Genomic DNA, 24,723 nt, shown 5'->3' with positions numbered 1-24,723 from the left:
ATACGAACCCAGGCTGGCCTTTCGTCCGTCCCCTGGTAGTCTATAGTGGATTGAGTCATCTGCGCGTTTTCTAGATTCTTCACCATTCGAGCAATCAGTTCCCCAATGTCACTTCGAGGAGCTGATCCATAGGAAAAACCTAAGTTATCCTGGTACAGAGAATGGGAGAAAAGTATAGTGCAGAAAGAGGAGGCAGGGAGAGAGAAGAGAAATAATACGAGAAGGATTAGAGTGGTAAAAGATAGACTAGATAATTTCTGTTCTCCCTCCTTATGTGCTAGATGGTCCACACTTATCTACAGTGGTCAATAGCACTGGTTATTCTGGTACCTTTACTTCAAACTTCACAACAGGTGTTGAAACTAGCTTTATTACTTTCACTTTTGAATAAAGCATAGTAAATGGAGATATTCTAGGTCCATGCTGGGAACCAAAGGGTTAACTTTCTAAGCATTTACATACTATTAGCATCTTTGACCTGAAGATTTGAGTGTTAACAGAGCTGCAGCACCATTGTACTAACTTCATTTTACTGGGCGAGGGCATTTAAAGGAGTGTCTTGCCCCTTCTCCCTGCCTTCATGTTCAGCTTCTGCTAAATTTCATTTTGGTGCTTGCTATTTGCTATTGGGGGACTTCCACTGAAGATTCCCCCCATCTCCTAGAAATGGACATTTTCTATGTGAACTAAACCAAATAGTTCCAAAAGGTTACGTATATTTGACTACTAATGGAGAGGTCCATCTCCTTTGCCAGTTGTTAAGGCTCATCTGCAGGGTTCGTGCGGACTTACATCAATGGAGCTGGCCATGAGGGATCCTCTGGCGATCGCATGTTTCATGATTTTATAGATATCTTTCGGAGCATCTCTTATCTCATAGAACTCTGTCACTCCTCCTGTGAAGTCCTCCATGGCCTCTGTGGTGTTGCCTCCTTTCAAAGCTTCATAGGACCCATGGAGTCTTGGAAGGAGAAAGGAAGAATAAAATTACCTTGTGTGTGTGTATGTACATACATGCCCACGCACCCATTTCTTATAATCTTGTGTGTGTATACACGTGTATATACACACACAAACATGCATACTGAAAAAATCGGTATGTTTGGTAACCCTAAAATTTAAAGGTTTAAAATATGCTGCCTGCACACACATTTAAAAAAAAAAAAAGATGCTGAGAATCAAATGTAGATCTCTGAATGAGTAGTAAATTAAATTAGAAAACATGCTTAACCCCATGCCCAGTTCACCAATTCTAAGCCACTAGAATATATGGAAAAGGGTGCTTGTCTGAAGAGCCTCTTACAGTGCACATATAAGTCTGATACACAGTGTTTTGATCACCTCCCCAAATACAGCCTCAGCTGGGGGCGGTCTAGCGGGTTTTTTACTTTGCATAGGCCTTTTCTAGAAGAGCGCTCCAGAACTCATTGCGCTGGGAGGACTTGGTGAAGACCAGCTGGTTGTTGTAGGTGGGTAGGCAGTCATCGATGACGACGTCCACCCAGTCTCCGTAGCGCCAGAACTGAGTAAAGGCAAACAGAGAAACCTCCTGGTTCATTTGATGGGGGGAAGAGGGAGCCTAGTTTAAAAGCCAGGCTGAGAGAGGGGAAAAAAAAAACAGAAGCTGTCTTAATCTGTTGAAACTTTGAAACCCCTTTCTGGCCTCCCGAGGCCAGAGCTGAGCCCTTGCAGCCAGATTACACTGACAGAAGTTGCAGCTCCTTGCTCAGTGGGGGTTAGTCGTTTATGAGGTCTAACACCCAGGGAGGGCCAGGGCACAAATTTTAAGCAAGTTGCCTCTTCACAGGTGCAAGGCACAGTGGCCTGAACTCCCCTGGGCAGTGCTTGCTGCCCGTCGGGGGCCCCTTGAGAGCGCTGTGGGAAACGTGGCAGGCAGTCAATCCTTTCTGGATAGCCAGTTCCCCAATAGCTGCTCTTTGACAGAGACCAGCTGCCCGCAGGGCTAAAAATAGGTGCTCTTGCTAGGTGCCAGCGCGGGGCTGCGAGGAGGCAGCTCTGGGCACCTGCCGCTGCCTCTCGCGCCTGGGCTGCAGCAGCCTGCAGCGCCTCGCTGGTGGGCTCCTGCTCCCATGTCTCCCACGTGGGCTGGCCCGCCTGCGGGTCCCCACTCAAGGGTCCCATGCAAGGGGATTCAAGACCTATTGCTCTTCCCTGCTGCCGCTTAATGCTTTCAAAGGGTGGAGAAATCAGAGTGCAGTGTGCCATGGGCTCAGCTCTCTGCTGGGCAAATACAGTCACGTCAGTTTCCGCATAGATGGAGGGACTCACCTGGAAGTGAAAGATGCCAGCGTAGTTTTGTATAAAGGACTGGTTGTGAGGTATGACTCTACAGAGGAGTTTTTTATTCAGTGTCAGGCAAGCGATGGCTGCCAGGAACCAGCAGTCACCTGCAAACGAGCAGAAGAGGCAGGTGAAATGAAGGGACAGAGGGAAGATCTGAGATACTGCCAAGTGACACTAATTTTCGGTAGAGCATGCCATGGCCTATCAGTAACGGGCTGAACTGAACATCTTCTGCGTTGCTTTAGCATATGTATAGCGCTCCATTTATCTGTGCTGTGGAAATGCTCATTGGCACCATTTGTGGCTTGGTATGCACTTATTAAACAGGTGAGCCTTGCCCCAAAGTTTTGAGAAGTCTAAGTTGATACAATTCATGTTGTCTTAGCTTGCTCAGAAAACACTCTATTAATTTATAAATCTACGGATTCTTAATCTGCTTCTGTTGTAAGCAGTGGGTTACCTGCCTGGCCTTCCTCAGTCTCTACTGGCTCTTGGGGTCTGTATCCTCATAGGAGAGCCACCCCAAACAATATTTGTCTGAGGCCAGAACATTCCCTGTGTTCAGAGAGAGCCCAAGGTCTGGCAAGTACTGCTAGCTGCAGTAAGATTTCCCTGCTCCACGTGAACTCCTTGCTGACTTACCAAGTTAGTTTTCCTTCCAGGCTTAGGACAAACAATCCAGCTGAGAGAGGACTCTCTCCTAGATGGACCTCTGTATGGCTGAGGCTCAGTCTTACATTTTGATTTTCTACTCTCAAAATAACCCATTGTCCAAATCCTAATTCTGTGGGGCCTCTTTCTTGCTCCATTTTCTGATGTGTTTTTCTCTTTCTGAATCTGCATCTGCACCGTTCTACATACTGTCCCTTTTAGCTCTCTTCAGTTTGTTCCTTAGACTCTTGCTTAAGTTTCCTGCCTCTGTGAGAACTCTGGGAAAGCATAGCTCAGTTAAAGCCTCCTAGTGACTACTGTAAGAGAAGTTATAGGGTATGCTTGTCTAAACAGACTTATGTGAATTAGTGGGGTGAGAGAATTATACATAGTAGTAAAAACTAAACCTGATTGTAAGGAACTGTAAAAGAAATTCATAAAGCTGAGTGGTGGGTTGATAAAATGTGTGGAAAGCCAACTCTGTATGCAACAGTGCGTTCTAAGTTACCTATTTCCCCTTAGGAAGGATCTGGGATCCACTGAAAACAGGAGCTTTCATAAACTATATAACGTTCAGCAGTAGTCAAAAAGGTAAAGAAAGTGCTGAGAGTAGTTGGGAAAGGAATGGAAGAAAAAAGAGCAAATATAATACACATGCAAATTCATTTTTGTCCACACCTTGGAAACTGAAATTCTGGTCACCTTGGAAAAAAAAGGGAAGTTTAAAAAAAGAAAAAAAGCAATGGGAAGGTGATGAGGACCATCTCAAGCATGGAACAACTTCTAAATGAAAAGATTAACACAGATCAAGACATATCAGCTTAGAAAACCAGACACAGGAGAAGTTAAAAAACTATGAAAGACATGGCAAAGCTGAGTGGGGAATGGCTTTACAAAGCAGTGCAGGCGAGTGCCACGTGGATGACTGTTGCAAAGGCATCACTTGCACCTAAGCAGTGGTTCTATATGTATCAAAGTATCTTTGAGCATCTGAGCTTAAGTTCTTCAGTATAGGGGTCGTCCTTGAGTACAAGTCTACAAGGCACACTTAGCTGGAGGCCTCCAGAAGCTCCTTTATGGAAATAACAAGACTAAATACCTGAAAAAATACAACAGGAGCAGATTAGACTTTTTTTCTCACTTGAATAACTGCTTCTCTTTATCTCTTATTCTCATCTTAACTCATTCAGTTCTTCCTCAAAGCCTGAGAGAAAGGCCACGTCTTGCCAAATGATGCTTTATAACACACTCATGCTACTAGCTCCTGAAAAGCAAAACATGCTGCAAAGCATCTTTCTTACAAAGTTCTTCCCTAGACTGTGACAAGACAGGTATCAATGACTTACTGTAGCGAAGGAATCAGTAGATGTGTAGTGGTAACTGATGAGACAGAGGATTTCAAAAATTATCTTGGAGGCAAAAGCAAATTAAGTAAGGGCTAAGTGATGATACAGATTAAAAAAAAAAAGTGTAGGTAGAAGTGAGAATTTCATACCTAATTCTCCTTGGCAGATGTCTGTTCTGTTGGCTCCACCAATAATAAATCGTGGATTCTCACAGATTTCCTGCAAGACATAAACAGATGAGCAGGAAAAACATGCATTTTGCCACAGAAATAAAAGCTGTTTTAGGACAATGTTTTCCTGTAGCATAATTTGTGGATAACAAAATCTCTTGCAGCGTTTTCAGCTGCAGAATTTCAATAAAGAAATGTTTTGAAACCTGGGTGTTCTAGACATCAGGGAGAACATTCTCCACATCTCTAGAAGGTCTAACAGCTAGCCCAGGGGCTCCTTCTGTGTCAGCTACAAGTATATGGTGCAAATAGATCAAAATGAAGAGAAGGGGGAAAAGATGTTCTCCATATGAGGAAAAGTAAACATTGAAGGAGAGAGGAGAGTAGGGGACCATATTTAGTTCTTTGAAAATGGACTGCAGGTCCAACTTTGAACCGCTGATATGCAAAGGTGTTAATAAGGCTGAAGAGTGTATTTCATTACCCCAGTAATAATCTTTCTTGAAATCTGTCCAGGATCAGATGTTTGATTCTTGGGAATAATCAAATGTTGGTTAAGAGATTCTATTCTTTTCCTCTTTTTACAGCATTTAATTGCCAGTGCTACATTCAGAAACATAATACAGCTCTCATCTGTCTCTGAGGACAGGAAGTCATTCTGCTCTGCAGTTAGGACAGTATATTAGGTTTGTTAGTATTTATGCTTGTGCAGAATGGGCACAAGAGGCTGCACAGGCATAAATAATTAAATGATTTCTGTGATTCTGTAGGGTCAGATCCAGCCAAGCTGTAAAGGAAGGAGGTGGGTTGTGGAATGATGCCCTGACTACGCTCAGGTTGTCTTACCTCTTTCTCAATAATCTGGGAGTGAAAGGGAGGTTAAATCAGCTGCTCTTGCTCTATTGTTTGAAAAACAGCTTCTGTCCACATATGACAGTGCTTCAAGGAATTGCCATAGGGAAGGAAGGACTATGCATGAACTATCAGCAAATGGAGGTGGGACTGCGGCAGGGTTTATGCAGAACCTCTTCCAAATTAATTATAACCATTTGTCTGCCAAATGGGACAAAAAACTACAGGGTATATGAAAGTCATAGGAAGAAGTAGGTGAAGCCTCTCCTACACCTCAGCATTGAGTTCCCTTAACGTATTGGGTGAGGAGAAGGAGAAACAACCACCTTTACTGGCAACACCCATCCAAGCCTGGCAGAGGAAAAAAAGCCCTTCCTCATGGAAAAGGGCCAAATGCTCAAATACTTGGTATGGGGAAAAAAAAAGGGAAGGCACCTAACTTTTGGACCCATCTATTGTGAGGGTAAGAAAAGAAAGATATTGCAACTTGAGGACCGGTTTTTTGAGCAGCTGCAAATGTGGGGAAGAAGACAAATTATAGCCCAAGAACCCAATTTTCTGGAGTGGGAAGGAGAAAGAACAACAGATGATTACTTGAGAGAGCTGAATAATTGGCAGTACGAGCAGCTGACACTGCCAATGCAGTTTAAAGCTTTTTTCCCATGTCATCAGTGTAGTCTTGGATTTTCCCAGACTCGTGTTTCAGGTCTAATTGTTTCATTTGGCTTGAGCCTGCTTTTTGCTCCTTCACAGTGATCAACAGAACCTTTACTTTGATGTAACTATTAGTCATACAGCCAGAGAGAGACCCACTTCTGGCTCCCTGCAGCAGTATCATATTCTGGCGGGACTGTCCTGTTATTTCAGGCCTTAGCTGTCATGGGGTTCAGTTCTGTCAGGGCAGCTGTGTGAGATGCCTTCGTGCTTTTCTCCACCCACTTGCTTTGTTGAAAATACTCTTCCTGACATTCCTGTGGTGCCCTTTTGAAAACTGTCTGTGAGATAACATGTTTTTGGATTGTGTTTTCACCTCTAACTATATATTTTAGTTTGATCAATATGTGTCAACTTCTAACAATATGTTTTAGCTTGATCCTGCTCCTGTTGAAATAAAAAGCTCTTGAATCCAGCATGCTGTATTTTAGATGAAGGTAGTTAGATGTCTAAGTGCTTCCAAACACTAAATGTGTGTTGATGATTGTTCCTCAGTGCAATTTCATGCATCATCCACCCATTTGCTTTGGAGAATGGTCTGTAAAGGAACACAAAGGAGGAATTGTACAATTGTCATACAAACTGATCTGGGCATGACAGAAATGCTTTCCTTGCATTTCTTTAGGGTGGCTAGGTGCAGATAGTACATGGTAGATATGCTTTTAATATTGCATTAATCTTGTCATCTCCAGCTGTGCTAGTTCTGTTGAGAACCTCAGTACAGCCCAGGTTATAGCCAAAGGTTTCAAGGTCTTGTAAAGCTAATCAGAAGTACTCAGTCGGCAGAACAAGACAACCCGGTCTTTAAGATGGAAATGGCAGTTCTAACCTTCAGATCTTCTAGGTTGAGCGAGAGATTGTTCTCTGTCTCTTAGATCAAGTTATCACTGAGCATCCCAATAGTTTGCACTATGTTGCAATGATTCATCTAGAAAGTGTGTCCTCTGAGCTAAGTGCCTTAGACTGCCCTGGTACAGAGTTTAGATTAGAAAGTCATTACAAACAGAGTGAATGTTATAGCCACAGAGATACAGAATCCTAGGAAAAACTCATTAGTAGTGCATGTTGCTTTCTAGACAGGGGGTACTTATGTGTCATTTGGAAGAGAGCTGTGGAAAATGCAAAGGCAGCATGCAATTAAAAATGGCATTTGACTTTTTTTATATTTTTATTACTTTTTTTTGTCAGACCCCCACCCCTGCAGTAAGCTCATTCTGTTGCAGCAAAAGGCATTCATTCATTTAAAAACTGCTGTTAAAGATCTGACATTCTAAGTAAATTCTCTAAACTGATCCTATCAAGTAGAGGAAGCATCTTTCTTGGCCTGCCTAAGAAAATCTATAGGCCTTCTCCCCTGGCCTCTCACTGTTCTGTATCTTGTTTGCTATTAAATGGCTCTGATAAGCACTGTGGACCTTGAAGGCAGAGCTCATTGTTGCCAGATACCAAGCTCATTTTGAAGTTCCAGAGTTGGATTCCTCTCATCTGAAATTCTCCTTTCATGGCACTAAACGTTATCTTTGTTTTATGATACTGCCTGAAGAGGTGTGTCCTTTGTGATAACTAAATTCAAACTGTTTCGCATCTTCTGTCTGTGCAGCAGATGATCTGAGTGCTTCATTTTCATTCTAAGCAAAATTCACCAGTCTGCTAACTTGATTCTATTTACATTCACTATGAAAAGAAATTTCCTCCTGCTAATTTTCTTGGTTGTGGAGAAGATCACCATAGGGAAGTCATTAAATCTGATGGGTAATGCTGTGACCTCCTGACTGTGAGCAAGGAGAATGACAATGGATCATTTAAAAGGACAGTGTCACAGCAGAGCCTTCCCATTTAATCTCTTAGTGTCATTACCTCAAAACAGGACTGCAGCAGGACCTCTTATTACTCTGCACTGTGTTATACTAAAGTCCTTTTCTCATATCTGAAAGTTAATGGGAAGCAATGTTCCATAGTTTAAATAGGAGCTGTTAGTAATCTCATTTTTCAATAGGAAAATTGCCTCCCTGTGGCCAAATTCAATGTACCATAAAAAGACCGTTTCAAATCCCCTTGTCATCACCACCAGGTGATAAACCATAATGTAAAACTTGGCAACCTTGTCGTGTGAGGTGTTACAATACCATTCCCTTAGCACCTTCCATTTATGCTGAGCTGGAGGGCGGGTCCCCCTGTGCACCCATGGCCTGGCTGGCGGCAGTACAAGCTCTTTGGTGCTGATCATGCACCATCATTTATATTGTTCCCTTAGTGCCTTCCTAATGCATGCTGACATATGGCATACCATACAGTATATTGTCTTGCCCCATGACGCTCTGTATGCTCAGTTGTTGGGCACCAGGGATCCCAACCTCACTGTGCGCTCTAGAAATCTCTAACAAACAAAGGAAGTGTTTTGGAAACTGTAAGATCTAAATGTGTCTGTGACCACCTGGCATGTTATGTGACCACTGGCATGTTCTGTGACCACTGTGGCAAACACTAGAAATTTTAATAAAGATGCTGAATATTTCTTCTCTATCCCTGCTTACTGAGGCAAGCAGATGTGGTCTAATGGACTGAAGTGAGGGCAGGAGATCAGGAGTTTGTAAGCTCTGAGTTTTTGCTCTGTAACTAGTTTGCTGCGAAATCTTAGTCACCTATATATATGTGTATTGTGCTTCTTGCATATGAGGCATGCAAATACTCCAGAGTCTTGTAAAGATTAACTAGCTGTGTTCAAAAAGAGCTCTATGAAAACTGAACTGTATGGTAAATGGGCGTCTGTTTTAATGAACGAGGTAACTATGTGCTAAGTTCAGACTGTGCAGTTATTCACACATATTGGACTTTCCTTTCTCTTTTCTGAAGCTGTTTCCATGCACCTGGGACATTTCTGTTTTCTTTGGGTGTCACTTGGACATGCAGAAGGAATTTTACCTGGCTGCAGCAGGCTGTTGGGAATTCCCTGGTAGGTGAGAACTGTCAGTAGCTATCTAGTCCCTGGAGCCAGCGCCGTTCTTGTGCTCCTGGCTCCACATGGTGCGGTGGGCTGGGCTGGGAGATGGAGTCGAACTCTGCTCTCACAGGAAGCATAGGTGTGGGAGGCTGAATCTGTTAGAAAGCTCAGCGCAGTCTGTTGCTGAGCAGGATGTAGCCTGGTTTGGGAGAGAACAGGCCCTCTGAGCTTCTCGTCTTCCATGTTTTGGTGGATGATTTAATATTATGCAGTAACTGAGAGGGATTTAATTTCCCTGCTACTTTGAACAGAAACACTGGATTGATCCTGCAATCTTTACTCAGGAAAACTTTCACAGATGTCACTTGGCTTTTGCCTGAATTGAATATTACAAGCCCTACTCTGTGCATTCGTGGCATGGCATGGCAGTCAGCTGGGTAGAATTACAGTCCCCTTTACCACCCCCGTGACAAGGTTTACAGCTGCCCCGCATGGCAGGCTGTCCTGACGGTAATGCACAAGACCAGTCCTTGTACCCTCGGCACAGACCAATCATTTCAGGAGGCAGCGGCGGAGGATCTGACCTCGGGGTAGCAGTGATTCCAGAGTTAAGAGCCTGCAGGGCCAGACGCATGAGGGCAAGGAGTAATTTTGGGGCTGCGACACTGGACACCTGTCCTCATCTCAGTAACGTAGTTCACAGTGAGATCAGTGAGACCAGTGCTACAAGAGTGCTGAGAAAAAGCCTGAGCCACAGCTGAGTCATTGCCCGTGTGTGTGGGGAGTGCCCAGGCTCCTCTGCAGCCTCTGCGCCAGAGGGACAGCTGCCCCCCGGCCCAGCTGGGTGGCTCAGAGCAGGGCAATTTCAATCTTGGCAGCTCATCTGCTCTGGGGCCTGGGTAAATCCTCCATGCAAATGCAGACTAACAGCATTTCGATATGTTAGTACAGGATGCTGAGATCTACAGCTAAGAAGCACTATTCAGCACTATTCAGAACATCACAGTTATCAGTGCTTGGTTATAGTGTTTGCAAAGGGCAACCACATGCTGCTGTCAGACTAGCTGTGTGATTCCTCTGATAATACCTGGAACTTCTGGAAAAACTTTCATTCAGCAGTCTCATGTGGATTCTTGTTGTAACAAATAATGACCATTTAAGGCTAGCAATAATCTTTCATATATTTTATATTCTCATGCACCAATCTGATGTAGCGAGGGGGGAAAAGCTGGGACACAAATTGGTAAAGTGACATGACCCAGGTGACTCAGCAAGCCAGAGGCAGTCAGGAATAGACTGCATATTTCCTAGCTCTGTTTTAACCAAGAGATTTTACATCACATTCTGCATTTGTTTATTTGCTGTTTCCAGGGCTATGTGATATACATGATACACCAGAAATCAGGGAAAGAATCTAGCGAGAAGTCAGTATTAGGTATTTTCTCAGGACTTCTGAACTATCTGGTATTTTGTTTTCTTTTACAATACATTCTCAAGTTGGCTCAATTCTGATTTGACTTAACGAGTGGATTAAAGAGGTATCTTTGAGATAGAGACCCAGATGGCTAAGCCTTCCCCAAAAAAATGGCTTGATCCATGTATGCCCACTTATATCAGACAAAGGTGAAGTTACATTGTGCCTTTTTGCCATTCCAATGCTTTCTTGTATGCATGCTGACAGTCTGCTTGCCCCAGTGTGCTGGCATTCATCCACTATACTGCTATATCACTTTCCTCCCTGTAGAAATATGGGAAATCCCCTCCTTTTACAGATGATTGAATTGCTACTCTATTTAACTCATTTCCAGGAGCTGATGCAGCCGTGATGGTGCTGAAGCAGTGGGGCTGCACTTGGCCACGTGACAGAGCACATACACACAGGCACCCCTGAGGGGGGAGACAGCCTACAGGTGTTTTTAGAGACCTGTGGCAACAGATGTACCAAATCAAAGTGGAAACACTTCTTTAAAGCCACTGCAAAACCAATTCTCCCTCTACATTTGATGCAATTCTAGTTCTTTCAAAGACTAGTTCTTTCATTATACCCTCTAACATAGAAATACAAACTCCACTACCTTAGTGAGAACTACTAGCTGTAGGAAGATAAACATCAGTGCCTCCCTTATCTCACAGTGTTTAGATTAGACCTCTGCATCAGACATCACAAACTGGGACAACACATTTTCCTACTCTTTTGTCTCTTTGCTCTGTTAAGAGCTACACATTGCACATGTTGCTATTGCGAAAGCAGCATATGGCCATCTTCTGGTTCTGTAACAGCTACCCACAAAAGCTACTGGTCTTTTGCTATTTACTTATGTTATTGTGGTTAGCTTTATCTAGCCTCACTAACTGTGCCACTGAAGCACAGATTTCACTGTAAGAGAAGTACAGCAAATCTAGAAAAGGCAGCCAGCAATGTCAGAGAGAGGAAGCTCCTCAAAACCATGTCCTTGCTGCTGGACCAGGAATGTTGGGGACCAAGGCAGCGTCCTGGGGGCTGCTGCACTGGAGGGGAGCAGCCGCCTGGCAGGAATGACAGCGAAAGAGAAGAACTCATCTTGTGGTAGGACTGAGAATCAATAGGGAATTGAAGAATGAGTCCTCTGCGTGTGAGAGGCTGAAGGTGGTGAAGAACAGGAAGGCTGGCTGGGGAAATGCCCACAAGATAGGAAAAAGGGAAGGGGACTAATATACAGGCATCTATCCTCATAGTGATTATAACCCCCATTTTTTTGGTGAACGGGTAATAAGATAACCAACCTTTGAAAGTCAGCTGAGCAATGTTGGGAATGAACAATGACTGTATAAAAGCATGTTTCGGAGCGTAATCTGTTCTCTTATTTTCACACGCTAGGAAAGCAGCAGAATACTGAAGACATAAGTGAATAAAAGTAGTGCCCAATAATATGTTGCAGCACAAGAACTTGTTTTCTTTGGCAGCTTCAGATGAACAAATTCCGAACAAGAAGCCAATTAAATTTCATTTTTTTTCTACATGCTTCATTCCATCTCTTTTTATTGCATTTTAGTCATTATATATTCCCTCTGACCATTCTTAATCTAGCTAGTTATCTTCCAGGATAGTTCTTTAAGAAAATACACTTACAGCTTAGTTTCTTCCCCCCTCCTGCAAAACAAGCATGCTCAGGGTGAATACTTTGATTTACAGAAAGTAAAAGGCACTCAGCAAACATGTTACTTACACGTGGTCTTTTCCACTCAAACTTGATGGGGATTTTCTGACTGTAGAAGAGGGAGGTCTCATTAGGTGGGAAATCAGGATCTTCATAGAGGATGTTTTTCTCCAGGCACTTCTTGTGAAGCTCTTCATAGGTCTTTTCCTTTACTCTGATAATGGGCTGGTTGCGACTGATTATGGCAGAATAAATCCCCCCTGTGCCCCCACCTGTACCTTCAGCTGTAGTGCTAATAGTAGAACTGGGAACTGACCCAGCAGCTGTCTGCTGAGCCACTGCCGCATTTATGGTGGTTGGCATGGGAATCAAATTTAAAGCAAATGTTAAAAAAAAGCAAGATCTTGAAAACTGGAAGGAAATTTGAAAAAAGAGGAAGTTGCTGTGTTGAAAGTCTCCTAATCAAATTTACAAACAATAAAGTTCCATGTCGTTGAGCAGTTTGTGCATCCTCTCGAAGGGCAGTATTTTGTCGTAAGTAATTGATTTTATTCCTTGCTGTGGAACAAGATAACCTGTTGGTTAATTCCTGTGCCCGAGCTGTTGTTCTACAGCATATGCATATGCGTATGCCTGCCCTGTGTGTGTGTGTGTGTGTGTAAGCACCCAGAAGAGACAAGTTTTAACCCGGGAAGCCTAAAAATAACCACAGGCAGAGAGAGAGAACTAATGGGAGAGGGAGTGGTTAGTAAGATGGCGCGAGTCTGCTGCACAGCTTGTGCCAAGGCCAGGCATGTTCCTGGGCTTTGTGGGCGCAGGCTGACTCCTGCTGCAAGCAGAGAGAGCAGTGGAAATTGGGAGCTAAACTCCCGTTGGTGTGGGAATGTAATTATATAGTACTGCTAGGCAATAAACTAGTCCTGACACTTCTTAAGGAACTGTTGAATTGTTTGCTTTTTTCCCTTTGTTACTGTAAAGCTATCTTTTTATACAGTCCTAATGGTAAAAAGCACAGATAATTTTATTTGATGCTACTAAGGTCAGTTCAATACATGCCAGTTGGGGTTTAGCTCCTCCAAGTTACAGCAAGACAGCAGCTTGCCAGGATTAAGATTCACCTGGTGATAGCTACTTCCCACATAAAAGGCACCTTTATATACAGGGGTCCAGTGTGGAAACTGTGCCATTCTGTGGGTTAGGATGTACTAATCTAAGAGGAAATACATGACTCTTTGCACATTTATTTTCTCACAGTGGGTTAAGGGCAAAATTCAGTCACCTGTGAAAGAAAAATCAAACTGCTCTTAAAACACATGTTGCTCTTCTCTGTTACCCAGTTCTTTAAAGGGTGACATCATCATATATGTAGCAAGAAAAGCCCTCTAACACTCTGATTTTCTTTGATTGGAAAGTCTTAAATCACATGACAGCATCAGTGTTATTTTTGCCTAATGACACTAGTAGCTGGACTCTGGCTCATGCCATGCACACTGACCTTCTGCCCTAGTACTAGAGCGTTTGCCAAAGCAATGATTTTTTGGTTGCTATTTGTTCCTCAGATACTTGTTTACTCATTTCAAATCAACGGTACAATGGACAATATCTATAGCTTATTAGACCCCTCAAACTCCATTAGGGCAACCTTTGAAGAAGCTAATACAGTTAGCAAGTTCAGCTAAACTCTGAGAATATTAATCCTCGTGTTTCTAACAGTGGCCTAAATCCTTTTCTTTTTTATTATGAATGCAGGCTTCTTGCACCAACCAATGAGAAAGGGCTGATTCATCTGTTCTTGGAAATAGGAAAGCAATTGCTTCAGAATAGGTTGTCCAGCTGTGGAACTGATGACTTCATCATTACGTTTAGATATGAGGATTGCAGGTGTCATATCTGACATGACTTTGCAGCACAGCTTGGCACACACACGTCACTCTTTCCAGGATATTTCAAGAGCAACACGCTTCTCACATTTAACCTAACATTGCTCTTTACGGATGTGTGAGAGTATTTTCTGGTTATACCTGTTCAAAAGCAACTTCTCCTTTTCCTATTTTTACTAGACAGGTGGTTTTGCCCTTGTAGGGCTTTTTGTGAGAAGCAGGAGAGTTGCTAGTAAAAGACAAATGGTGTCTTGAAGAAATGCAATTTACTACAGAGATGAATGGATGGGCTGTCTACTACACCAAAAAGCCCTTTGTCCACTTGGAATCGAGATACCTTTTGTGATGGAATTTCTTGCAAGTAAAAGTACCCAACACTTGACCTTGTTCAGACAAAGCAGAAGTGGACTTCATGGATGATAATGTTTGTATTTAATTTTTATGAAGTTTGATCTCTGGTTGTTTTTACTAACTGAATTCAATTACACTCACGTTGTAAGCCACAAAGTATAAATGTATTTCTTGATTTGTGCCATAAATATATGGAAAAGTATGAGAGTTGCTACAAATGCCATTTAATTCCTCAGGTCTATCATCCTGAGGGCCACAGCATAAAAAGCAGTCATGCTCTTTAATCAGATACATTTTAAAGAATACTACTTAGAAATTCTCCATAGTAGAAGTAAGGTTGGAAGGAATAAGGCATGTAACTCACTTCACTGTTACTTTATTCCACTTACTTTTCACACTTCAGAAATACCAGTTAAAATGTTTCATTAAAATGCTCCAGACAATAATTACACACTGTCAGAACCACCATTATGCTTAAATATAGGAACCAATCATCAATTACAGCCTAGGAGCCAATAGAAGAATAGGGCCTGACTCTCTTCTCACAGATGTAAAAGACCTGTTTGCTGCTGTTCCACTCACCTGCATTAAGCACAGCACTGTTTAGGCTGCCAGTCCCCAATTCCTACAGCAGAGGCTCACAGTGCCTGCCAGAAGGGTTGAAAAAGAGCTCTGCAGACTAAAGAAGAATGAACCTAGGGGTCTGGGGGGGAACAAGTTGCACTCAGTAGTCAAGAGCAGAGTAATCACAGTTTGCTCTTACACTTGATATTTGCAGAAATCTGCCCTGTGGAGGACAAACAGCAGCAGGTGGCAATGACTGACTGACTGAGCTCAGGGAGGGCTTAGTAAGAAGAGCAGGGCACATTGTACAAATGGACAGTTATGTTCCCTTTAGTCAGCAAAAACGTTAACCATGCTTCTCTGCTCCCCAAGAGTCAATTTACTGATCTTTTTAGAAAATAGTTCCCTACCTTGCTGAAAAAAAATAGAATAAATTCTGCTCTTTTATATCCATAAAACCCAACTGATGGTATGTTCGGGCTTGACTTAAAGCAGAATTGATTTTAAAATAATATATTTGACAACTGTAGCAAATGGAAAGGCCAATCAACTTAAATTGTGGAGTAACAGCAGCCGGTGAGGAGAGATGCATCACATGGAAAGGGTAATGGGAACAGGCAGGATGTAGGGGACGTAGGACTCTCAGGATGTGTCTCCTGGCTCTGAAAAGGGAAGGAAGCAGCGGAGCACCCCAGTTCTGTTTGCAGAGAAGGTGGGATTGTGAGGCAAGAGAGCATTAGGGTGAGCTGTAAGAGAATCGGGGAATACGCATGAAATAGGATGGTTAAATGCAGAATTAATCCCATTAAATTTAAGAATATTTTCTGTTATAAAGAAAATCTCAAGCATTTCAAGTTTCCTTTGCCCGAAAAAACTTTTTCTTTGCCACCTACCAAACTCAAAGCTCAGCTAGATACTAAAATTGACCAAGAAATTGCTAAAATATATTTAAAGAAAGCTGCATGTTAGTAGGAATTGAAAGATATGGAAGAGCAGAGCTGTCCATAAGCAGAGTTGCTCTACCAGGTTGGCTGTAACCAACGACATTCACGCATCCAAACACACGGACAATTCCTTCCTAACAAAAGACTTTTTTTTAAGTTGCACTGGTAGAGAGGGGAGCAATAATGTGCAAAGTATTTCCATAGCAGTCCTGCTGCTACCCAAGCCAGTACTGCACTTCTGTAGACTTGTGCCTTCTTGAAAATCCAGATACCACAGTTTCAAATCCAGTTGTCGAACAGACTTCTCCATTTCCACATTATATGCTTTTTCTATCATGCAACTGACTGGCACTGCCTATTCAAACCTTAGCTTCAGTTCAGCCTGAACTGTTAAGCTAGCCTGTTGTTTACTTTCCTGTACAAACTGCCTGATTTTGCACTGTCGTAAGGATTGGAAAGGGGAAGTGCCTGTAATCACGCTGGGTGGCTCCTTCTGAGTTTGTTTTCACAAAGCAGCTTGCAAGCAGAGCTCTGGCCATAACCTCCACATCTGCCATAGCAATAAATGCTGTTTGTTAAACTGGCACAGAGCTGCTCTTCCCAAGTGCTCTAGGCTGTGAGTGGTTGGATTTCCAGATACTTAGAGTAAACCCCATGCCAACCAGCCACAACCTCACCCACTCATCAAGTCAGGATTTTCTGGTGCAAGTGAAGGCAGAACTTCGCCTTAATGTCTTACTGAAACTAGCCTGGACCAGATGGTGATTACAATCCCACTGCTGTTACTTTTGCCAACTGCTGATTTGAGAAGAGCTACTCAAGTCTAACTTACTGTTTTAAAAGAAAGCCTATAGGAAATGTTAGTTTGCAGGGAGGGAAACATGTTCTTCGATCTAACCAGATTCAAACAAGCATTTTAACTCCTCCAAATCCATTTCCTTTCAACCTCTCAGTGAATTCTCCGAAGAAGCTGTTTCTCCTTTCACTTGATATGAATCTCCCAGTCAGCACCAACATTCAGGGCTAATTTTTCCAGCGTCAACACGAAGGTCTTCGTATCGTATGTGAAAACCACTTCTTTTTCTTTCCCATCTGAACAGGACAAGAGAGTTTACCGTATGCTTTAAGAACCACCTTTCAGAAACACAGTTATGCACAACTCCCTCTTGTTAATTCAGACCGTCCATGGTACTAGCAGGAAAGATTGAGTAGAAACAAAATAGTAGTCAAAACTGCCCAGTGTACACCTAAGAATGCAGCAGAATTGGAGACACTATTTCTTGTCTTCTGGCCTTTCAAACTACCTTGGGGGTACATGAGCTTCCATCACAAAACTATTCAAGGATTTTTCTGTAGAAGTTAACCCTCGTTTCAGTATAACTTATTCTCCAAGCACCATAAAAGTCCTGAGCATTGACAGGTGTACACAAAAAGTCCATATCCACATGATTCCCAAGGTGAAGGGATGTGCTTGAAAAGCAGTGAGAGGTGACAAGCCCTCTCTGCAGATGCCACTGCTTACCCCATGGGATCCCTTGCAACTTCTAGAGATCCCCATACAGTCAGGATCTCTAAGCTTTGTTGAGTGAGCAAGAGAACAGAAGAGCAATTTTGTTTTTGTCTGCAGATTTCCTATTTTGGACTAGGCAGATTTACAGATCTGACCTGAACTACAGAAGGACCAAATGGTCCTTCATTTTAAATGCTATCTCTGGTCATATGCTTTGCAGGATGAACTTAACTGAACCTCTTAATTCTGAAGCACCATTATTGATGTATCTACTACTTTATAAAACAAATGTTCTTCAGTTCTGCATGTAATACTAGTAGTGAGTAACTGCTGACTTCTTTCACTAAATTCTGCCTTTGATATTCAAAAAGTAGCAAAGATGACTGAACAAAGATGCTCCCTATGCTGTAATAGTTCCGTTATAGAGCTGCCAGTTTGCAGCCCCTAATGAATGCCACCAGTACAAGAGTATTTCAAATAATTGCAGTGAAATGGAATTTAGTTCATTACCCTTTAAACATGTTGCCACAGACATGGGTTGCTGTCCAAGTCCCAGAATTATCACCCGTTCAACTATGCATGTAGTGAGGTATTGTCCTTTTTCATCTGTGCAACTGAAAAAAGAAAACTATTTCATATACAGTAGTTCCTGTCCATCAGCAGAAGTTCAGCATCATACAGAAAAACCACTACTTCAGTCTCCCTGAAGGTTCCCAGTACTGTTTTTCTCTATTTACCTTTCTCCTGAAGCAAATAAAATTTTCTCCCATTATCAGCTGATTTTTTTTGTATAGCAGACTTTACACAATTAGAGGGGAGAAGAAAAGTTTTCCAAGGCATCTTGTGATAAAAAATGTAGCTTTAACAACCAGAAAGGTTCTGGGGTTTTGCCAAATAGTAGTGTGAAAATCCCTTTCTGAACACAAATGTAAAGCTGTCTAATTTTAACATTTTTCAAGCAAGGCATTTCAGTTTGTATCATAATTATCATTCATTTTGAAACTAATTTAATTTCAAGTATTCATTTTTAATTAAAAAGCTCTTAAAAAAAAAGCTTAGATGCAAAATAAAAATGTTCACTTGGGAGAAAACAGAATGTTATATTTGACTAAAAAAGATAAATTCCAGATTTGCTAGTGATTTAGAAATATCTTTTGCCTCTCTCCTGAATTTTTAAGTTTTTCATATTTTATAATCTTGTTAGATAAAGGGATGTGAAGCATACTTTTAGTTACACTATCCAAACTAATCTACAGTTTTGCTCTGTGCTAAACTTTGTAGTTTGAGAACCAATTACTGTGTATTTTTGAAGCGTGAAAGAATAATGAAATACTTGTAAATTCATTATTTATGAACTGAACAGCCCACAGGCAACAGACCTCACTAGTAAAACTGTAGTGGTGATATATTTGAAATCTCTTTCCTTACAAGTAGCAGACATGGATATTTTTGGCTTTCAGTTGTTTTGCTCTACCTTTGCAGGGTGTCTCCTTGTGCTTCCTCTCATATATTTTAACATGATAAGATATATGGTGCATTTGCTGACGATTTTCAGACTATAGGTAATGGTGTCTGTTTATGGTTCCCATACCTTAGAAGATACAAGGTGTTGCCTATTTGCGAACCTCCCACTTTATCATCCTTTGTTTCTCCAATATATTTTATTCTTGCTGATGACTTTCTTTGTATTTACTTGAGTAAATCTGTAAATTTGAGTAAATCGAAACAATATTAGACAACTCCGCATTACAAGTGTTGCTGTATCTAGACTTATGCAGAGCATCACTATGCAGTCTTATGAAGGATTCTGCCTGCTCTGGGTCTTCACTAGCAATGGATGAGACTAACACTCCTACATTTGTAAGGAGGTCTAATGAACTAGAAAAGGCATTTCCAGTGGTAGTGTGTTGGGTGGCTTTTGTCTGCATTGGTTGCTGTCACCTGGAAGAGAGAACTTGCTTGTGGAAAGTGAATTTCTGGTGCAGGAACTGCTTCTCGTGGAGGTACTGGAATGAATGCCCATCATCTAGGTAGAGTTCACCTTTTGCATAGCCCTGTGAAACACATCAGATGGAGTCCAAATTAACAGGACCTTCTAGTGTTGGACAATGAAACTGAAGATAGTAAAGTCTCACTGTATGTTAATGTTTTATAGTGAAGATTGTTTTTTTAGCAACTTGAATCTCTGGAAGGCTCAGGGAGTCCAGCTCTGAAAGTGCTCTGGACACTTGGACATTCTGATTTTGTAAGCTGATGTGTGTGCCAGGTGACACCTCTTTTATTGGAAAGGATAGCTGTGGGAAGTTCTCCTTCTGGCTTGGAGAGGAAGTGTGTGGCCTACCTGTTCTCTGCTCCTTCCTCCAAGGGACTAGAGGGGAGCTGGGAAAGGTCAGAAAATGTTCTGCCTGCGCTATACTCAGTCTCACTCTGAGGGAACAGTGGGAGTGAGGTGGTATCCCAGGTAGAAGGAATGAAGGAGAGCCACGGGGCATTCAAGCACAAATACCACTGTGCTGATCAAACAGGCAGCAAGGACCTAAAGAGGATGGATGGGGATAAAAGACAACTTTGTAAAGGAAAGGTCATCTCAGAGTACCTCTGTGTCCGGGGCCACATGGAGTTCGTAAGAAATATCTATCATCCATTCAGTGGATTTTCCAGCTCTGGTCTTCAGAGGTATCACAGTCCCCCCACGCTGGAATACAGGAATCTGCCAATAACAAAGCCAGAGTAGAAAAGTTCATATAAACTGATCATATTATTTTAACTTACTTGATAGGAAAACTTCAGCTTTTTCTTATCAAACCTCAGAAATGAACTTCTACTGTGAGCACATAAGGAAAACTATTCAGCTAACAATGGGAATAGTAGTTAACTTCTGTATGTGTTCAAGCCAAAGCATCTCCCCTGGGAGAAGTCACCCTTACAATAACTCACTTCTCTGCTACCAGGACACATTAGTGTTCCACTCTAAGAACAAAGAAGACAGGATTTTGGGAGGGTGGTTTCCTGAGGTACAACAGTTGTTATAATGTACATGCACTGCAGTCTTAGGTCCATCTGGCTAACTATCTTAATCGAGTGGGTCTGTCACAGCAAAGCCAACAATATCAGATGGCCCAAGGAAGCTTCTCAATTGCTAAGAACGTTGAAAAACTTATTTTACTTCAAGCAATTTGATCAAATATTGCCACTGCAGACTGGTAGACTCCTAATGTGGAGCCTTTTAGTGCTCAGTTAATACAAGATTGCTTATTATCCTTTTCTACAGAGTTATTCTAAATGCATGTTGAAGTTTATCCACACAAAAAGTAGCGCAGATTATCTAGAATGTGATACATGCCCAAGTTCACTCAGCTACAATTACTTTACGCAGACATGTCTCTGGGCATTTTTGAAAGATTTTGCACTTTATTTTGGGGGGGGGGGGGGGGAAGGTAAATTACCTCATCCTAAATCTGCTGGGGAATTAGTGCAGATTAGTAGAAATACACACCCAGGCTTAGTGTGCCATAATTTCTGTGTCTAGACAGGCCCTGACAGGTCACTAAGAGGTAGGCCAGGATGTCACTGGAATTCATTTTTACCATAATTAACCCTTCTTCCAGCTGTCTGTGCTCTGCTTATAGCATCAGTTTTCATTTTTAGAATGATTTTGTCTGAAGTTAACGCAGAGACTTTTCTCCTCTACAAAAGCTGTTCTATATTACAATCCTACAAGGAAATGGAAATGTCACTTTTCAGATTTTGAGTGCTTTACAAAAAAGCCTATTTTATTTTTTCAGCCCAATGAAAGTAGTATTTTAAAACGAAAGCATACGTTCTCCAGTGTTACTGGGATCTTCAGAGTGCCTGCAGCTTCCACTTGTTTAAATTTTCTGAAATCATACCAAATCTAGGAAAAAATGAAGAACAGAATGAGCCCAACACATCTGTGGAATGATTTGTTCCCTCTGCAGGGGGCAGTTATTCTTTCGCTCCATCTTGTACTCTCACTATTCCTACCAACTTATCTGAGGTGCAAGAAGTTGCATTTACTTTTTAAGTCCATTGACATTCTGGAGAGAAAGAATAAATTGTCATTCCTGAATCACAAAATTAGGCTGTTCTTTTCTACAGTTTGCATACATCTTGTATGTCTTAAAGCATCTGGAGGTGCCAAACAATGACATAACAACAAAATAATAATAATAATAAAAAGAAAGGTAAGTTACAGAATAAGCTTATTGATACTGAAATGAAAACTAACAATAATGCTGCTAAAACAGGTCACAAAAACAAGCAACATGTGCAACTTCCCCCGTACCACAGTTGTCACTAGGTTTAACTGCTTTAGGGGTGCCAGGCAGTGAATTCCCACAGAGATGCTGATAAAACTACTTTTCTTCGCTTGTTTGGAGAGCCTAGTCTCTTTTTGCTTTATATTGATAAAAGAATTGTTAGTGTCCTCGAGTGCATTAGCAGAGTCACAAGGCTTTCACACTCCACTTTGCTGCTGTCTTTCATTTGTCTCTAGAGCTGAATCTCAAACTTTTCCTTGGGAAATATATTCCCAGAATTCTTCCCTTCCTCCACCTCTCAGCTGCTGAAACAAAATGCTCTGTGTAGGAGTGGATCACAGTGCCATGCTGTGGAGGAATAACTTGACCTCAGAGAGAAAATGATCTCTCTACATGTCAGTGTTTCCTAGGCGTGCCCCAGGCTACTGAGGCTTGTATTTCTTTGTTATAAATTCCCTTTCCCCAGCTTCCCTCTGGTTTCCCTATGACCTTCCCTTCAAAGATCCCTTTTCTTCCATGTAGAAGAAAAGTTTAACCCTAAGAGAAATACATGAAAGAAAGGAATTGACAATTTAGTGTGGTGTTTTTTTGGCATTGCAAGAGAAGCAGTGAGTCTTGAGGGGAGACTTAAATTAGGGGAGACCTGAGATCTGTGCAGCAGCTCTTGGAAAAGCAAGAAAGCAAGTCTGCTGTGAGCCAGCTGTGTGAGGTACCAAGATGGAAGAAAGGTCCAGAGCAGTGGACTGTGATAGGTACAGGACAGCTATCACCACTGTATGACAGTGGCAGCACCACTTCTTAGCAGTTATGAGGTGGGGAGCTGGGTGACTGCAGTATAAAATATTTCTTTGGTTGAACAGCTGAGCAGCTTCTTACTCAAACTCACCTCCTCTGACCCAGGAAGCAGAACACTCACTGTCCTGACCTCTCGTTCAGTGACTGGATGCACCAGCAAAGCATTTCCTGGAGAAAAACACACACAGCAATGAGTGACTGCTGTGGTCCTTAAGGCTGCATCTCAGCAGAGGGGTAGCTGTGTGCTCTGGTGTTCCCTGGGGTTGCCAACCTCCCATAGCCACTCTGGGGAACTGCCTAGGCCATACCATGTGCTTATGTTCACTTTCTGTTAGAAATGAAGACATATGTGAGGAGCTGATGGCTGCTTGGGTCTCACTCTGTTTGGCATCAGGATGCAGCTGGGCTGCACTCCACACCTGGCAGCTTGAAGGCACTCCTGGGTCCCTCACAGTCTGAGAGAAAAATTCCTGTTGTGCTCTTTGGCTGAATAAAACATATGCGTTTCTAACCAGAACAATGGAATAAGGGACTGCCCTTGTCAAACAAATTCTGCTTAAGCATATTGCACTGGGGATGGTTACACTTTACTCCTAAAAATGCATTAAGGTATACAGACTGCATAGTACAATATTCACTTTGAGAAACTTCTCTCCTTGCCCATCAGTGATGCAGGCTGAACTTCCATAGTCTTCTGATGCTTTGCTTCCCCCACTTGGGTTTGCTACTCTCTCCTGCCCACATTGGTCAGACTTGTGCATGAGAAGTAAATGTCCCTTCATTTGAAAGTTATTAGTCTGCACTCTCAAAGAAAAAAGAAAAGAAAAGAACCATCCCCCCACCTTCTTTCTTCCCCTAGAAGCTGAATGTGCATCATACAAACACACTCATCTCCTGAGCTTAATTTCTGAAAGCACTGACTTTAGCAGCCAGCCATATCAGAGTAAAAATCAATCAGCTTTGGATGGTAGTTGTTTGCTGCTGTCATTTCTGAAGCAGACTGTAGTCTTAGCTGCTACAGTGAATTTCCATCTTTCAGCTCAAAATAACGGCTGTGTTTTTTAAAACTGACTAGTGAGATTGAACTCAATTTTTGCATCTCAGATGACTCCAATTTTCAAAGTGCTCACAATTCATCTGTGACAGCCAGGTCTTTTAAAGAGGTCTCAAGTTCAACATTCAGTAACAACATCACTTTTAAAAATCCTAAACAGAGTTTTTGTGCTTTCTTTTTGTCATGTGACACTTTAACCTCAAAAATATTTAACTCAAATTCCAGACAATGAGAAATCACCTACTTACCTAGCATGTACTCATTTTCCACACCAAAAGTGTCTATTTTACTTGGAAACTCTATCCAGAGAGGCCTGTAGAAAGCAGGATAGTGGAATTTAGTTAGTTTCTCCTCTTCCATCAAGCTGTTTAAGGTCTTTTCAGGCTCCATTTTCTCCCTCTCTAACAAGGCACAGCTACCAAGACTTGAAGACTAGGTAGGGTCCTTATCTGTGCCTTGAAGGGCCCCTGTTAAGTCACTGATGAGAGTTCCTAATGCAATGTTGGTTAAGACAATCCAATATACTTGTGGTTTGGCCTCCTGCAGCCCCACTTTCTTTCCTCCCACCTTCTTCCTTACAAACTTGCACTACATCTACCTTTCTTCTAGCAAAGGAGAGATGGATGACCCTTTCCATCACAGTCTATCAGCAGCACTGCTTTGATCGGCTAGTCCCTGAGGGACAGTCCTTCCTGCCCTCAGCAGTTCATTTCTGCTTTTACAGCAGCTGTCTCCTCTTGGTCACGGACTGAAAAACCTGCACCAAAAGTGGAATTTTAGTCTTTCTCAAAAAAGGGTAGCGCAGTAACCATCTGGTTACAGAACAGGCCTTGTATTTTTCAGTTTGAGAGTTTACGACAATAATAGCTCATTCTAACAGAGACAGGGTCTGCAGCAATTTGCTGGGTTTCCTTACAAACAAAGTCTTGCTCACCTGCTCTCTCACAGGCATCCAGTTGTTTACTGCAGCTCTGCTGTTAATTTGCTCACTAATGAGGCACATTTTCCACTCCGTTTGTCTCAGTAAGTAAAATACCATGCTTTCTCTCTAATTACATAGCTATTGCAGAAAATTCAACATAATCTTGGCTTTATTTAACCTTGTGGGTCAATGTAGGCTTCATTTCCAGAAAGACAGAAGCCCACTCTGTGTGTCAGTGTATACATCAGGGGCATCTGCACCTATAAATGTGCAGACAGATACTCACACTGTATCTGTAATGCAAATCA

General features: G+C 42.1%; 2 protein-coding genes across 5 annotated transcripts in view; both read right to left on the bottom strand.

The window, feature by feature from the left end:
• Window positions 1–12,565, bottom strand: part of CAPN3 (calpain 3) — a 33,379-nt gene extending 20,814 nt beyond the window's left edge. Inside the window, exons 1-6 of the mRNA XM_067296487.1 lie at window positions 12,185–12,565; window positions 4,451–4,520; window positions 2,290–2,408; window positions 1,389–1,522; window positions 793–961; window positions 9–149 (exon numbers count right to left, since the gene is read on the bottom strand). Of these exons, the coding sequence (XP_067152588.1) occupies window positions 9–149; window positions 793–961; window positions 1,389–1,522; window positions 2,290–2,408; window positions 4,451–4,520; window positions 12,185–12,478 (927 nt within the window). The 5' untranslated portion in view covers window positions 12,479–12,565. The remainder of the gene's footprint in view (window positions 1–8; window positions 150–792; window positions 962–1,388; window positions 1,523–2,289; window positions 2,409–4,450; window positions 4,521–12,184) is intronic.
• A 3,007-nt stretch (window positions 12,566–15,572) lies between these two features.
• Window positions 15,573–24,723, bottom strand: part of GANC (glucosidase alpha, neutral C) — a 28,813-nt gene continuing 19,662 nt past the window's right edge. The window contains exons 18-25 of one of the 4 annotated variants that reach the window (XM_067296484.1): window positions 23,742–23,806; window positions 22,531–22,607; window positions 21,185–21,259; window positions 19,961–20,074; window positions 19,306–19,418; window positions 17,875–17,978; window positions 16,801–16,946; window positions 15,610–15,656 (exon numbers count right to left, since the gene is read on the bottom strand). In XM_067296484.1, coding sequence (XP_067152585.1) covers window positions 16,837–16,946; window positions 17,875–17,978; window positions 19,306–19,418; window positions 19,961–20,074; window positions 21,185–21,259; window positions 22,531–22,607; window positions 23,742–23,806 — 658 coding nt within the window. In that variant the 3' untranslated portion in view covers window positions 15,610–15,656; window positions 16,801–16,836. Of the gene's footprint in view, window positions 16,947–17,874; window positions 17,979–18,955; window positions 19,068–19,305; window positions 19,419–19,960; window positions 20,075–21,184; window positions 21,260–22,530; window positions 22,608–23,741; window positions 23,807–24,723 lie in introns of those variants that run through there. The other 3 variants (XM_067296483.1, XM_067296485.1, XM_067296486.1) reach the window with 3 other exon arrangements.

This window comes from Apteryx mantelli, chromosome 4, assembly GCF_036417845.1.
Source record: "Apteryx mantelli isolate bAptMan1 chromosome 4, bAptMan1.hap1, whole genome shotgun sequence".
In the NCBI taxonomy this organism is placed as follows: domain Eukaryota; kingdom Metazoa; phylum Chordata; class Aves; order Apterygiformes; family Apterygidae; genus Apteryx; species Apteryx mantelli.
This window is presented reverse-complemented; position numbering and strand designations above follow the sequence as displayed.